Source organism: Oncorhynchus kisutch, linkage group LG6 (genome assembly GCF_002021735.2).
Source record: "Oncorhynchus kisutch isolate 150728-3 linkage group LG6, Okis_V2, whole genome shotgun sequence".
Taxonomy (NCBI): Eukaryota; Metazoa; Chordata; class Actinopteri; order Salmoniformes; family Salmonidae; genus Oncorhynchus; species Oncorhynchus kisutch.
Window position 1 is genome coordinate 51,813,081 of NC_034179.2, and position 17,357 is coordinate 51,830,437.

At 43.9% G+C, this 17,357-nt stretch overlaps 1 protein-coding gene across 1 annotated transcript in view; it reads right to left on the bottom strand.

The window, feature by feature from the left end:
- stk32a (serine/threonine kinase 32A) overlaps window positions 1-17,357 on the bottom strand; it is a 70,788-nt gene that overhangs the window by 4,418 nt on the left and 49,013 nt on the right. The window contains exons 10-11 of the mRNA XM_031826923.1: window positions 16,544-16,672; window positions 214-278 (exon numbers count right to left, since the gene is read on the bottom strand). Coding sequence (XP_031682783.1) covers window positions 214-278; window positions 16,544-16,672 — 194 coding nt within the window. The remainder of the gene's footprint in view (window positions 1-213; window positions 279-16,543; window positions 16,673-17,357) is intronic.

The following is a 17,357-nucleotide window of genomic DNA, read 5'->3' on the forward strand; positions in this document are numbered from 1 at the left end:
TTGCCGTAGGCCATCTAAAATATGCCTAACTTTTCAGCTGAGCTTGATTGGAGGGATGGAACAGTTCTCTGGCAACTCACATTGAATCTGGACATCAAATCTGGGCGATTTTAGACAAAACTCAGGACGACAGCAGGTGCCACATTTTGGTGTTAATGTAGACCACCGGACTATATATTGTATCTCCTTTAGGACATATACTGAGTCTCCTACCTTTCTCTGTTGAAGATGATGAAGTCCCTCTCCACATTGTTCAGGCGCTGCTGGAGCTGACCATTCTAGGGAATCAACAGAGGTTTGAGAACACGCACGCACACACACACACACACACACACACAGTCATCTTTTTAAGACAATAAAGATCCTGCAGTTATGTGACCCAGATAACGCTTGTTGGGACTCGAAGAAATGAAGAAGTAGGTAGATGGAGGAAGTTTCGCAAACTTTAAAAGGAAATACATGACCTCTCTCACAGCTCCACTTGTCCTACACTGACAGTGCCACACATTTAGATATGCTAATAATGTTAGAACAAAAACACCTCCGTGACGACCTGTCCTGGTAGCTATGTAGAGTTATGACAGGCGTGTCCTCGCTCTCTCTGGGCGGTGGGTTAGTGTTAAGGCAGACTGATGGGGCCAGATTGGGACTCAGACGCCTTGTTGACCCCCTTTACAGGCCTGCCAGGAGAGCTAGTACAGGTGCTCTCAGAGTGGGGCGCCAGACCCTGGCAGACAAGAGAAGTAGAGCACAGAAGGAGAGAGAGAGAGAGAGACAGAGGCCTAGGGGGTAAGGGTAGTTTATGGAGGGCTTGGTTTGTCATCATATGAGACAGAAAACAAGCAATTGTTACATAAAAATATGTTCTAAATAGGAGGGGGACCAGTATCATCTCACCTCTCGTTTCATGATGGGCATATTGACACATGTAGCCTACATGGAGGGGGTTTTACACACATCCAAAACGGGAGTTGGCTAAAATAATGTAGTCCTACAATACATGTAGGCTAGACAAAAAAGGGGATGTCCCTTGCTGCTCCCAAACTCCATCTTTTAATCAAGTTTTGGTGATTCAGATTTATTCAAAGCAGTCTCACAAGCCAAACCCTTTATTGATAGGCTTGGCTACTTGGCGAACGCATCCGGCAAGACAAATGAAACCAAACAGGAAAAAAAAACATGTTTTTATGTTTATTAATACGAGGGTTACTGGCCCAAAAATAACGTCACTCTTGTTCCATGAGCATAAGGGCTCTGTGTATCACCGCTGGATAGGTTGTGCTTCCGCTCACAAAATCAAGGCGTTACTGCTAAGACCTGCTTTACATTGAAATGCGCTGGAAGAAATTGACATTTTTGCACTCGTTTTCAAGAACACAACTCAAATATTGCCACCCCTCCCACCTCATTGCCAGCATACTGATTAGGGGTTGCAAAGGGAGCTGCCAACTTTTGAAGTTTACTACCAGTAAACCAGCAGAATTTTGGTATCTCTCAAGGATTTGTCTCCCGAATACCGCCGAAGATTGTGCCTCTTCCTGTTCGGGCGGCGCTCGGCGGTCGTCGTCTACTAGCTGCCATCGATTCCCTTTCCTTTTGTTTCTGTTAGTTGGGTCTAATTGGTTACACCTGTTTTGAGTTTAGTTTTGTTTTGTAGGCTGGTTTTAGTGAGGGCTTGTTCTCTGTTTTATGGTGTTGGTTGATTATTGTGATCTCTATTTTTCCCGGACAGTTTTGTCCTGTTTATTTGGACGGGTTGTTTCATGCGCCCTTGTGTTTTGCATGTCCGTTTTTCCGCTGTCATTGGAATAAAATATCCACTTACGGAACTACCTGCTCTCTGCGCTTGACTCCTCCACCCACCATTCATAGAAGTAAAGGTGAAATAAATAAAATAAATAAATGAAGTCTTATTTAATTTGAAGTAATCTATCACAAGACATCTAGTAGCCTTACCACATGTAAAATATATGAAAAAAATTGAATAAGATTATTTAAAAAATATAGAATGGCAAACCATCAACATAGTGAACACCATTAGTGTTTAATATGAGGTTTGGACTTTAATTTATTTGACTATGTCAATATATATTTTACATTAGTGTTTTGGCTTCAAACTGAAGCAGTTGAGAAAAAGTAAATAGTTGGAAGAGTTGCAGAATTATTGCAGACAGACAGACAGACAGACAGACAGACAGACGGGGGTGGTATGGGATGGTCTCTCCACCTGTAGAACGAGAACCCCCTGTGGAGCCGACAAGGTAGCCAGGCTGAGCAGCGTAGTGGAAGTTTCCGAGGTAAATTTTGCCCAGCTGTTTAATTAAACATTTCATTTTACAAAATTAACCTAGAGCAATCGTTCTGTTAGCAGTTTTCCAGGATAGTAAAGATACAGTTGACGTCATTGTCTATTTCAATTTTACAGATATAGCCTCAAGACGTCAATTCGGTAACATCATTGTGTATAATAACTATCTGACCGCCATACCGTTGGTTCTGACCGTCTCAGATTCTGCCTCCATCTTAGTCATAGAAGTGAGTCGGGTGAATGGAGGATGGAATTTGCATACTGCCCCAATGGATCCTCGGATGACGCAATCGCCATCGCACTGAACACTGCCCTATCCCATCGGGACAAGAGGAAAACTTACAAATGCAGTTCATCGACTGCTGCTCAGCCTTCAACACCATAGTGCCCTCCAAGCTCATTACCCTGGGAAAATGGGTCCTGGACTTCCTGACGGGCCAACCCCAATTGTTGAAGGTAGATAACAACACTTCTGCAACGCTGATCCTCAACACGGGGGCCCCACAAAGGTGCGTGCTCAGGCCCCTCCTGCACTCCCTGTTCACCGATGACCGCGTGGTCCCGCACTTCTACAACTCAATTATCAAGTTTGCTGATGATACAATAGTGGTAGACCTGATTACCAACAATGACAAGACAGGGAGGAGGAGGAGGAGGTGAGGGCCCTGGCGGAGTGGTGACAGGAAAATAACCTCTCCCTCAACATCAACAAAATGAAGCAGCTGATTGTGGACTACAGGATACAGCAGAGAGAGCAGGTCCCCATACACAGTGGAGAGGGGGGAAAGCTTCAAGTTCCTTGGCGTGCACATCACTGACAACCTGAAATAGTCCATCCACACAAACAGGAGGCTGAAAAAATTTGGCTTGGCCCCTGACCCTCACAAACTTCTACAGATGCACCATTGAAAGCATCATGTTGGGCTGTGTCACCGCCTGGTATGGCAACTGCACTGCCCTCAACCACAAGGCTCTCCAGAGGGTGGTGTGGTCAGCCCAACCCATCACCGTGGGCACACTGCCTGCCCTCCAGGCAGCACCCGGTTTCACAGGAAGGCCAAGACAATCATCAATGACTTCAGCCACCTGAGCCATGGTCTGTTCACCACGCAACCATCTAGAAGGCAGAGACAGTACAGGTGCATCAAAGCGGAGCCTGAGAGGCTGAAAAACAGCTTCTATCTCCAGGCCATCAGACTTTTAAATAGTCACCACTAGCCGGCCTCCGCCCAGCATCCTGCCCTGAACTTAGTCATTGTTACCAGCCGGTTACCACCCAGTACTCTACCCTGCACCTTAGAAACTGCTTCCCTATGAACATAGTCATTGAACACTGGTCACTTTAATTATGTTTACATACTGCTTAACCCACCTCATATGTATATATTCTATTCAGTCAAGGCTTATCCTATATTACTACTGCTGTACACACCTTTTCTTTTCATATACTGTCTACACTGTCTATACACACCATTATATACATATACACTGAGTGTACAAAACATTAATAACACCTTCCTAATATTGAGTTGTACCTCCTTTTGCATTGGGGTATAGACTCTACAAGGTGTCGAAAGCGTTCCACAGAGATGCTGGCCCATGTTGAGTCAAGTTGGCTGGATGTCCTTTGGGTGGTGGACCATTCTTCTGGGTTGCGCCCCCCCTTGAGTTGTGCCGTGGCGGAGATCTTTGTGGGCTATACTCGGCCTTGTCTCAGGATGGTAAGTTGGTGGTTGAAGGTATCCCTCTAGTGGTGTGGGGGCTGTGCTTTGGCAAAGTGGGTGGGGTTATATCCTTCCTGTTTGGCCCTGTCCAGGGGTATCATCGGATGGTGCCACAGTGTCTCCTGACCCCTCCTGTCTCAGTCTCTAGTATTTATGCTGCAGTAGTTTATGTGTCGGGGGGCTAGGTTCAGTTTGTTATATCTGGAGTACTTCTCCTGTCTTATCCGATGTCCTGTGTGAATTTAAGTATGCTCTCTCTAATTCTCTCTTTCTCTCTTTCTTTCTCTCTCTCGGAGGACCTGAGCCCTAGGACCATGCCTCAGGACTACCTGGCATGATGACCCTTGCTGTCCCCAGTCCACCTGGCCGTGCTGCTGCTCCAGTTTTAACTGTTCTGCCTGCGGCTATGGAACCTTGACCTGTTCACCGGACGTGCTACCTGTCCCAGACCTGCTGTTTTCAACTCTCTAGAGACAGCAGGAGCGGTAGAGATACTCTTAATGATTGGCTATGAAAATCCATTTACTCCTCAGGTTCTGACTTACTGCACAACTACTGTGATTATTACTATTTTGACCATGCTGGTCATTTATGAACATTTGAACATCTTGGCCATGTTCTGTTATAATCTTCACCCGACACAGCCAGAAGAGGACTGGCCACCCCTCAGAGATAGTTTTTCCTAGCCACCATGCTTCTACACCTGCATTGCTTGCTGTTTGGGGTTTTAGGCTGGGTTTCTGTATAGCACTTTGAGATATCAGCTGATGTAAGAAGGGCTATATAAATACATTTGATTTGATCTGATTTGATACACACATATACCATACCCCATTCAAAGGAACTTAAATCTCTTATCTTGCCCATTCACACTCTGAATGGCACACAATCCATGTCTCAATTGTCTCAAGGCTTAAAAATCCTTCTTTAACCCCCCCCCCCCCTTCCTTCCTCTACACTGATTGAAATAGATTTAACAGATGACATCAATAAGGGATCATACTATAGCTTTCACCTGGATTCACCTGGTCAGTCTGTCATGAAAATGTTTTGTACACTCAGTGTATATGTGTTTATATTCAGGACTCTGACATTGCTCGTTCTGATTTCTTAATTTGGTGAGGATTTGTGTGTATTGTTTTGCATCATTAGGTATTACTGCACTGTTGGAGCTAGAAACAAAAGCTGCAACTACGATAAAATTTGCAAAATATGTGTGCCCGACCAATACAATTTTCATTCGGAAGGATGGGCCTATTTATGCTGTTCACGACAAAACAAGTCCGATTTCCCACAGCATTCATTACCTGTGATTTAATTGAGCAGATTCTACTGTCCATTATAGGTTCAACAGCAGAGGGAGAGAGAGGGGGGGAGGAGAGAGATGTAGGGAGATTGTCATGTTCTGACCTTTATTTCCTTTGTTTTGTATTTATTTAGTATGGTCAGGGCGTGAGTTGGGTGGGCAGTCTATGTTTGTTTTTCTATGATTTGGGTATTTCTATGTTTCGGCCTAGTATGGTTCTCAATCAGAGGCAGGTGTCATTAGTTGTCTCTGATTGAGAATCAAACTTAGGTAGCCTGGGTGTCACTGTGTGTTTGTGGGTGATTGTTCCTGTCTCTGTGTTTGCACCAGATAGGACTGTTTTGAGTTTTCACATTTCTTGTTTTTGTTAGTTTGTTCATGTGAAGGGATTTATTAAAACATGAATCAAAACAACCACGCTGCGCTTTGGTCTGCCTCTCGTTCAGATGAAGAAATCCATTACAGAGATAGAGAACATTGTAGAGGCTGAGAAGAAGAGAGAGAAAGAGAGAGAGGGTTGCGGAGTCAAAAAGGAGAACATAATGTGGGGAGGAAGAAATAGAGAGGGGGAGGAAGGGGGAGACAGGGAGAAAGGAGGAAGCCTGGAGTAATGAGCCAACAGCAGTGTGAGATATTTGGGCAGCGCCCTCGCCTGCCATTCATACAATATTGATCTGCACTGCTTTAGAAATGGTTACACGTAATGGCTCTCTCTCTCTCTCTCTCTCTCTCTCTCTCTCTGCACTACAGGCAAGATAATTATGTGTCCTCCTTCCTCTCCACAAGTGGTCCCAGAGGTCCCTGCGTAAACACACAAACACACACTCATGCATGCACAAAGAAACACAAGCAGGCGCACAATGCTGTTTTCCCATTTTAGATAGTTGTGGGGAAAAGTATGCTTGGCTCACTGGTTTTGTTTAAAAATACATGTAGTTAAGTGCACTTCCAGCTAGAAGGCATGTATGAAGCATTATTAGTATGGTTCACAAAATGGAACTGGGGGGCCCAAGGTTCCTAACTCCAAGACGTTGAACAGTATACTTTATGCTAATCCAACGTAATTTGTCACCGTATTGTGAAATGGAATCTCCTTGGAAAATACATTGGATTTTGAAAAAAGTCATCAACGTAAACTGTTGTTTTGACGATACAATTTCAACAACAGGATTATGTCATCATGGTAACCAATTTTCAACATAGACAAAATATGTTTCATTTTTACCTTGAAAACACAGTCAGATCTTAACGTAATATCCACTATAAGAAAAAAACTATAGGCTAAGCAGCAGGGGTGTCATGCACCTCCGCAATTTGAGGAGGCACAAAGTACGTGAGGATGGCTGGAGGGTGGCTAAACATAGTTTAGTGACTGTGACTGCCGATAACTTCAGAACAAAGTTTACTACAAATACAAAATTGCCTAAGTATTTGCAATTGTTACAAACAAGTGAAGGATAGAAGGATGCCTCAAATGAAAACCAAGATGATACATAGCCTATATAGGACCATGTAGCCTAATTTAATCATATTTAAATCTATTTCATGTTCAATCAATTGAATTTTATTTTGTGCCTAGGCTACTGTCTGACATTTTTCCCACAATGTGTTTCATGATGTGTGACAACATTTGCGCAATGCTGTGCCCAATCTGTGATTTACTGCATTATTATTTGGTAAGCATAATAAGTTGCCTCAATATCCTATTTTCAGCCCTAGGTGGTAATATCGCTCTTGTGGAATGATTCTAATGTTAAGGTAAGATTTGAATGGAGAAAGCTGGTCTGAGAGCAGCTCGGCTTTTCTTTCGATTCTATCAGTATCGACACATGGTGAAACAACGCACTTTAGTGAACATTCTCTCTACGTGCATGTTTGGGAAACGCTTAAAAAGCTGCCTCATGAATAATGATGCATCTGGTACTATCGTCAAAGTGCTTAAGTTACATCGCAACTGGGAAACGAGGCCCAAGGGCTAGCTAAAGCCAACTTCATAAAATTGCTAGGTGTCTAGTTGTACTCCATGGAAACCCCCCAAAATATACAGTATATAATCATTTTACAGGACAAATCTGAGGGGGCACAGGGCCTATAGGCATGACGCCTCTGCTAGCCGGCAGAGCTATCTACAGCTATCCCTTCCTACTCCCGACCAGGGTTTAATCCAAACCCAGCACTGCTTAGCTTTGATATTTGTCACTTACTATTACCAATGTGCTATCGTGAGAATGATCGTTGAAAAATCTCCACTTAATAGATTCAGTGTTGCTATCGAAGTCTTTCCAAAGGGTATGTTCAACAGAGCAAATGAAATGTAACCATACTTCAGCAATCACATATCATCAATGATGCTATTTAGGTCTATATACAGTAGCATTTGGGAAGTAATCAACAGCTATTGTTTAAATTCAGCCCAGGATGAAACAAAACATATAGGCAATGTTCGTTCGAATGTTTTCCGTCAGTGAGCAAATTTCAGCTCTGCTGAGCGCAAACTTGAACTTTGTGAAAATTCTGTGCAACGTCCGGTGTGCGTTTACTGTGAACACTGAGGCTGTACCTGCTTTAAGTTAGTTTTAACAGTGGTCTACTGTTAGTTTTAAAGTAGGCTACTGTAGCTATTTGATGATAATGTAGGCCTACCAGAGTGGCCTCCCATCAAAAACAATGGAGAAAATGCATCCCATAACATTTTAACATGGAAAACACAGCCCCTTTAAGTAAAAAAAAAAGCTCTTTGCCTTTCTAGAAATGCACATATTTTATGCTCTTGTAGGAAGCAATCGCTACCCCATTGCAGACTACAAATTATATATAACTGAGCTAAAATTTCACTAACTAGCAAAGGATATGAACAAATGTACACACGTATTTGTAGCTCTCGCTTTGATCTCAAAACAAGTGCATCTACTCATGACCGCTCATGCTGTAAAAACAGTCCAGTTCAAAGTGAATGGCACAGATCCATATATGGCAATGGTCTATTTGCATATAGGCTTACTAAAGCGCTGATTGGTTATGGCTCACCAGTCTGTGTAGAGTACGGACCTGAGTCATGCCTGTAAATGCAATAGAATCCTACTCCGATGCATTCAGCCTAAAACAACATCTCTTGCATCGTTCGTTGTGCATACTAAATCTTGCATAGTTTGTTATTTATATTGCCTTGAAAGTGGCTAATGTTGCGTTGATTCAATCACAATTCCCACAGTAAGGAGAAACATTGATCGAGTTAATGGGGAAAACTCTAGAAAGTTGAGTGAATTTCAATCTCGTGCTTCTCTGCATGGGGAGATTTCTTTTTGCGTGATTGCATGCAGCAGCGTAGAGGGAACATTGCATATAGGCTTCAGGTTTCAGGTTTCAAGCTTTAGTTGATTTAAAATGGAATCTACAAGTTATAATAAATATGTTGGACTCACGTCTCCATCTCAACAAAACATCAAAGTTAAAGAACAGGATTCAATCAAATCAAACTGTATTTGAAGTGCATTTCAATTTGGATTTGATTTGATTTGGTCCTATACTTTAACTTCGATTTTTGGTTGGAATGTAGATGTGAATCCGACACGTCAATTATTAACTTGTTAGACAGACTGGAATTAAAGCCAGACTCAGTGGCACAGATGAAACTATCCAAGCAGAAAACACATGTCTTTCAAACGTTGATATTTGGTTGCGTTGACAACCAAACACAATTCAATATCAATTTTGCAATGCAAGTTAACAAATTACATGTTGGATTTAAGTCTTCCATTTCAACCAAAAATAAAAGTTAAAGAATAGGATTAAGCCAGTGGCTCAGATGGAACTATCTAAGCGGTAGATACAACTCTGATGAACGTTGATATTTGGTTGCGTTTTCAGCCAAAAACAATTCAAGATGACTTTTGTAAAGACAGTACATAACCTAATGTTAAGGCCATCTTACAAACTAATGTAACAGTACTTATTAAAAATGAGTAACACATCCATAGCCACATTTCGAGGTTAATGTAACAATAAATGCCTTATGTAATCACAGAAAGCGTGCATGTTCAGGGTTGCAGGTCTGTGCAAATCGTCCCAATTGCTAAATCAAGACAATGATTTCCCATTTGTAACTTGGTTGTGCTTTTAGATGGTTGAAAGCATCGTGAGAACACATTGGGAATTCAACAAACGTTTGGCTGTCTTTTGAGTGGGTGAAAATAGGTTGGAATCGCACTGATCAATGTGTCGACCAAATATGACTCAATTCACCACATTGAAATGAGGTGGTGTGCCCAGTGGGTTAATACACTTACTTCATTACTATAGAGAATTTCAGTTTGTGCGAATAAACCTTCTACATTAACCCAGGGAAGAACAAGCTGCACCATATCTTTCTAATGCACTGCAAGATTCACAGAGCACCACTTGGGCGAGTTCCCACAAGAGTTGTCAGGTTCCATAAAACATGACTCAATTTGGGGCCAGCTCTGGCTTATTACTGCTACTGACGAACAAGATTTGTACCCATGCCACCCAAATGTATTACCTCTATTGGTAAAGAGTCACATAAAATCTATTTCATGTAGCTGACAACGGAGAGAAACTAAACGGAGAAACTGAAATACTTTATAACGGCCCTTTGACATGAGGCGTTTAGTCGATGGTTCCTGATTAGCCGATAAAGTCCCTCCGATCATGTGCATCGCCTCGTGTTGGGTAAACAACATTTAAAAGGCTGTAACTCAATCACTCACACTGGGATGGCAAACAGAAGCAGTCTGCTGTGCTGAAGGAGAAATAGAAAGTAGGGAAGCTGCACGAGGGGGGAGGGGAGAGAAGACGAGGGGAGGCGAGGAGAAGGGAGGGGACAGGGGTAGGAGGGGGTGCTGACTGGTTGTGGGACTGTCTGTCATAAGACTGCTGAACAGTTAATTAAATGGTTACCTGGACTTTCTGCTTTTCACCCCCTATCTACAGTACATGTATATATTACCTCAATCAATCACCCCAACTACCTCGTACCCCAGTATACTGACTTGGTACTGGTATGTAGCCTGTATATTTCCTCATTGTTGTTATTTTATTGTGTTACTATTTTATTTATCTTGTCGTGTCCTGTATATATATATATTTACAACTTTTTCACATACATTTTATTTTTATTTTCCATCAACTCATCTTCAAAACACTCTCCTGCAACCCGCCTCACCAATGTATATTTATAAAAAAGTATTATTTACCTCAGATCTGTAATCCTCCAAGAAGCTAGCCAGAAACTCCAGGAGGCTGGCCTGAAACTAGCCAGTAGCTAATCCAGAAGCTAGTTCAGAAGCTAGTTGGCTCCTTTACTGGCAAGTCGTTGGTGTTCAGCTAACCACGGTTTGTGGTCATCGGCTATCCTTTGGCTCGAAAGTCTATCGCCAGTTCTGTACGGCGCAGCGCGGCTCGGAGCGGAGCATACCGGACCAATTTTTCTCTCCATGTCCCTGGATTTCGACTGCTCTCTGGACATTCATGCCCGGATCTCACAGCTAGCTAGCTGCTATCCGTGTGACTATCGGCCTTCGTCGATTCCGGAGCAAACATCAATTGTTCCGGAGCTAGCAAGCTCCGTCAATCACTCCTGAGTTCCATCAATCGCACCTGGGCTGCAGTCGCCTATCCGGACCCGTTTTGCTGCCTTCGCGGAGCCCCACCGGGCCTTCACAACTGGACTGCCGACGTTATCTACCCGAAGGAGTTATTCGGCTGGCTCCTCCGCCGCGACGTTACCTGAACGCCCATCTGCGGCCTGCTAACCGTTAGCTGTCTTACCGGCTGCTATCTGAATAGACAATCGGACAATTTTTTTATTTTTTTAAAATTATTATTATTATGTTTTCTTCTTGGGCCTCTATAACTATATCTATTGTTTTTATTTTTGTTGTTGTTGTGTGATTTGGATTGATCCCCTCTACCACACGGAACCCCACTAATCTACTGACGGAGCGCAGGAGGTGGCTAACAACAGACCTCCATCCTATGCTAGCTTGCTACCGATGCCCTGGCTAGCTGTCTAAATCACCAACCAACCTCTCCACTCACCGGACCCTTTTGATCACTCGACTAAGCATGCCTCTCCTTAATGTCAATATGTCTTGTCCATTTCTGTTCTGGTTAGTGTTTATTGGCTTATTTCACTGTAGAGCCTCTAGTCCTGCTCACTATACCTTATCCAACCTATTAGTTCCACCACCCACACATGCAATGACATCTCCTGGTTTCAACGATGTTTCTAGAGACAATATCTCTCTCTTCATCACTCAATACCTAGGTTTACCTCCACTGTATTCACATCCTACCATACATTTGTCTGTACATTATACCTTGATGCTATTTTATCGCCCCCAGAAACCTCCTTTTACTCTATGTTCCAGACGTTCTAGACGACCAATTCTCATAGCTTTTAGCCGTACCCTTATTCTACTCCTCCTATGTTCCTCTGGTGATGTAGAGGTGAATCCAGGCCCTGCAGTGCCTAGCTCCACTCCTATTCCCCAGGCGCTCTCTTTTGACGACTTCTGTAACCGTAATAGCCTTGGTTTCATGCATGTTAACATTAGAAGCCTCCTCCCTAAGTTTGTTCTATTCACTGCTTTAGCACACTCTGCCAACCCGTATGTTCTAGCTGTGTCTGAATCCTGGCTTAGGAAGACCACCAAAAACTCAGACATTTTAATTCCAAACTACAACATTTTCAGACAAGATAGAACTGCCAAAGGGGGCGGTGTTGCAATCTACTGCAAAGATAGCCTGCAGAGTTCTGTCCTACTATCCAGGTCTGTACCCAAACAATTTGAACTTCTACTTTTAAAAATCCACCTCTCTAAAAACAAGTCTCTCACCGTTGCCGCCTGCTATAGACCACCCTCTGCCCCCAGCTGTGCTCTGGACACCATATGTGAACTGATTGCCCCCCATCTATCTTCAGAGTTCGTGCTGCTAGGCGACCTAAACTGGAACATGCTTAACACCCCAGCCATCCTACAATCTAAACTTGATGCCCTCAATCTCACACAAATAATCAATGAACCTACCAGGTACCTCCCCAAAACCTTAAACACGGGCACCCTCATAGATATCATCCTAACCAACTTCCCCTCTAAATACACCTCTGCTGTCTTCAACCAAGATCTCAGCGATCACTGCCTCATTGCCTGCATCCGTAATGGGTCAGCGGTCAAACGACCTCCACTCATCACTGTAAAACGCTCCCTGAAACACTTCTGCGAGCAGGCCTTTCTAATCGACCTGGCCGGGGTATCCTGGAAGGATATTGATCTCATCCCGTCAGTAGAGGATGCCTGGATATTTTTTTTAAATGCCTTCCTAACCATCTTAAATAAACATGCCCCATTTAAGAAATTTAGAACCAGGAACAGATATAGCCCTTGGTTCTCCCCAGACCTGACTGCCCTGACCAACACAAAAACATCCTATGGCGTTCTGCATTAGCATTGAACAGCCCCCGTGATATGCAGCTGTTCAGGGAAGCTAGAAATCATTATACACAGGCAGTTAGAAAAGCCAAGGCTAGCTTTTTCAAGCAGAAATTTGCTTCCTGCAACACTAACTCAAAAAAGTTCTGGGACACTGTAAAGTCCATGGAGAATAAGAACACCTCCTCCCAGCTGCCCACTGCACTGAAGATAGGAAACACTGTCACCACTGATAAATCCACCATAATTGAGAATTTCAATAAGCATTTTTCTACGGCTGGCCATGCTTTCCACCTGGCTACTCCTACCCCGGACAACAGCACTGCACCTCCAACAGCAACTCGCCCAAGCCTTCCCCATTTCTCCTTCTCCCAAATCCATTCAGCTGATGTTCTGAAAGAGCTGCAAAATCTGGACCCCTACAAATCAGCCGGGCTAGACAATCTGGACCCTTTCTTTCTAAAATTATCTGCCGAAATTGTTGCCACCCCTATTACTAGCCTGTTCAACCTCTCTTTCGTGTCGTCTGAGATTCCCAAAGATTGGAAAGCAGCTGCGGTCATCCCCCTCTTCAAAGGGGGGGACACTCTTGACCCAAACTGCTACAGACCTATATCTATCCTACCGTGCCTTTCTAAGGTCTTCGAAAGCCAAGTCAACAAACAGATTACCGACCATTTCGAATCTCACCATACCTTCTCTGCTATGCAATCCGGTTTCAGAGCTGGTCATGGGTGCACCTCAGCCACGCTCAAGGTCCTAAACGATATCTTAACCGCCATCGATAAGAAACATTACTGTGCAGCCGTATTCATTGATCTGGCCAAGGCTTTCGACTCTGTCAATCACCATATCCTCATCGGCAGACTCGACAGCCTTGGTTTCTCAAATGATTGCCTCGCCTGGTTCACCAACTACTTCTCTGATAGAGTTCAGTGTGTCAAATCGGAGGGTCTGCTGTCCGGACCTCTGGAAGTCTCTATGGGGGTGCCACAGCGTTCAATTCTTGGACCGACTCTCTTCTCTGTATACATCAATGAGGTCGCTCTTGCTGCTGGTGAGTCCCTGATCCACCTCTACGCAGACGACACCATTCTGTATACTTCCGGCCCTTCTTTGGACACTGTGTTAACAACCCTCCAGGCAAGCTTCAATGCCATACAACTCTCCTTCCGTGGCCTCCAATTGCTCTTAAATACAAGTAAAACTAAATGCATGCTCTTCAACCGATCGCTACCTGCACCTACCCGCCTGTCCAACATCACTACTCTGGACGGCTCTGACTTAGAATACGTGGACAACTACAAATACTTAGGTGTCTGGTTAGACTGTAAACTCTCCTTCCAGACCCATATCAAACATCTCCAATCCAAAGTTAAATCTAGAATTGGCTTCCTATTTCGCAACAAAGCATCCTTCACTCATGCTGCCAAACATACCCTTGTAAAACTGACCATCCTACCAATCCTCGACTTTGGCGATGTCATTTACAAAATAGCCTCCAATACCCTACTCAACAAATTGGATGCAGTCTATCACAGTGCAATCCGTTTTATCACCAAAGCCCCATATACTACCCACCATTGCGACCTGTACGCTCTCGTTGGCTGGCCCTCGCTTCATACTCGTCGCCAAACCCACTGGCTCCATGTCATCTACAAGACCCTGCTAGGTAAAGTCCCCCCTTATCTCAGCTCGCTGGTCACCATAGCATCTCCCACCTGTAGCACACGCTCCAGCAGGTATATCTCTCTAGTCACCCCCAAAACCAATTCTTTCTTTGGCCGCCTCTCCTTCCAGTTCTCTGCTGCCAATGACTGGAACGAACTACAAAAATCTCTGAAACTGGAAACACTTATCTCCCTCACTAGCTTTAAGCACCAACTGTCAGAGCAGCTCACAGATTACTGCACCTGTACATAGCCCACCTATAATTTAGCCCAAACAACTACCTCTTTCCCAACTGTATTTAATTTTAATTAATTTATTTATTTTGCTCCTTTGCACCCCATTATTTTTTATTTCTACTTTGCACATTCTTCCATTGCAAAACTACCATTCCAGTATTTTACTTGCTATATTGTATTTACTTTGCCATCATGGCCTTTTTTGCCTTTACCTCCCTTCTCACCTCATTTGCTCACATTGTATATAGACTTGTTTATACTGCATTATTGACTGTATGTTTGTTTTTACTCCATGTGTAACTCTGTGTCGTTGTATGTGTCGAACTGCTTTGCTTTATCTTGGCCAGGTCGCAATTGTAAATGAGAACTTGTTCTCAACTTGCCTACCTGGTTAAATAAAGGTAAAATAAATAAATATTAGATCTATTTTTGAATGTTCTCGCTTTTTAACTGCATTGTTGGGAAAGGGCTCGTAAGTAAACACTTCACTGTAAACTCTACACTTGTTGGGAAAGGGCTCGTAAGTAAACACTTCACTGTAAACTCTACACTTGTTGGGAAAGGGCTCGTAAGTAAACACTTCACTGTAAACTCTACACTTGTTGGGAAAGGGCTCGTAAGTAAACACTTCACTGTAAACTCTACACTTGTTGGGAAAGGGCTCGTAAGTAAACACTTCACTGTAAACTCTACACTTGTTGGGAAAGGGCTCGTAAGTAAACACTTCACTGTAAACTCTACACTTGTTGGGAAAGGGCTCGTAAGTAAACACTTCACTGTAAACTCTACACTTGTTGGGAAAGGGCTCGTAAGTAAACACTTCACTGTAAACTCTACACTTGTTGGGAAAGGGCTCGTAAGTAAACACTTCACTGTAAACTCTACACTTGTTGGGAAAGGGCTCGTAAGTAAACACTTCACTGTAAACTCTACACTTGTTGGGAAAGGGCTCGTAAGTAAACACTTCACTGTAAACTCTACACTTGTTGGGAAAGGGCTCGTAAGTAAACACTTCACTGTAAACTCTACACTTGTTGGGAAAGGGCTCGTAAGTAAACACTTCACTGTAAACTCTACACTTGTTGGGAAAGGGCTCGTAAGTAAACACTTCACTGTAAACTCTACACTTGTTGGGAAAGGGCTCGTAAGTAAACACTTCACTGTAAACTCTACACTTGTTGTATTCGGCCACATGTGACAAATACCATTTGATTTGAACAAGTGGCATCCTAAACAACATGGCCCCCAGCAGCAGTCACAGCAGCCAGTCCAGTACAGAGCAGCACTCTCTGCCCGTAAACGGAGGAAGACGCTTGATGAAAGCCCACCAGCACGGAAAAAGCACCTTTAATGAAATCACTGATGCCAATCTTTCCAGCTCGTTTTCGTGTGTTTGTGTGTCTGTACATGTGTGTGTTTTACCCCCCCCCCCCCCCCCCCCCCCCCATCGCCTCTCTTACTGGGGGATCAAATTAACCTTTGGGTGTTATCCTCATGGTCGGAGTAAACACAGAGAGGACGTGGCTGATTTATGTGGACGTAGAGAAGGCGTGAAGGAGAGAAAAAAAAGAAAAAGAGAGAGAGAGTGATTGCATTCTTCACATTCTCCTTCTCCCTCACGCATTGAAAGTCTACATCGTTCATTTATTCAGATAAGAAATGTGCTTCTTCCATCCATTACATCACTTGGGACATATTTAAGGGACAAACTAAAACCTACTTATCGCCTGCCGCCGAGCTAAATGGGCACACATGCACACACAGTCGGTTCTTGTGACTAATGGTGAGCTCTGGAAGGAAGTGGAACCATTGAGAGGCAGAGGTTTGCTGTTAGGGTGAGGCTTTACCTGGGGGGACCCATTGGAGCCCTGTTCTCTGGTCTTCCTGGCTAGTCTTTTCTTTTTCTTGTGCAGCGGTTTGGACTCCAGGATCATCTCCTCCAGCTCAAAGGTGGGGTCGCAGTTGAGCCTCCGCCTCTGGAAGAGGAACAGAAGGCCACAACACAGGAGGAACATTTAAAGGGGCAATCTGGGATTTTGAAATAGATCATAGCGGCCACCCTGCCACAGTTGTTGGTAAGGAGCTGAGGAAGAAAGACAATACAGGATGAAGCTTTTATTCTATATAGAGAGAGAATGTCGATTCAATCGATTCAACCTTCCCTATCTCTCCTAACTGGCCGGCTGAGGTGACCACAGGGAATTCACTCTATAATCACCACACACTACAGGGAATCCGATACTGTAATTTCCTGTTAGCTTGGTAACCAATGACAGCTTGTAGTGTTGCTGTTATCAGTCTAAAGTCCCTTTAAATCAGTGTCCATTCATCGTTCAACTCCTCCGTGAGCTGTCAGGTATGAAGCGAGGGTTCACAAGTCAAAGCTCCGCTCACTGGCACCAAACGACCGGGCATTGGAGGTTGGGACAAGCTTGGCTTGGTTTGGTAAGTTTGTGCAAGGATGGGAGGTAGGTACAAGCTTAGCTTACTGTGCCAACCGAACAGCTCGACCTACTGCATTACGGCTGATGACGCCACTACCTTGCATGCATCATTTTACCTGCCTGTCACACACATGTGTGTGTGTGTGTGTGTGTGTGTGTGAGGTGCATGAGCTCTAATGATCCGTAACGGCCTTCTCAGACCAGCAGGGGGGCCGTG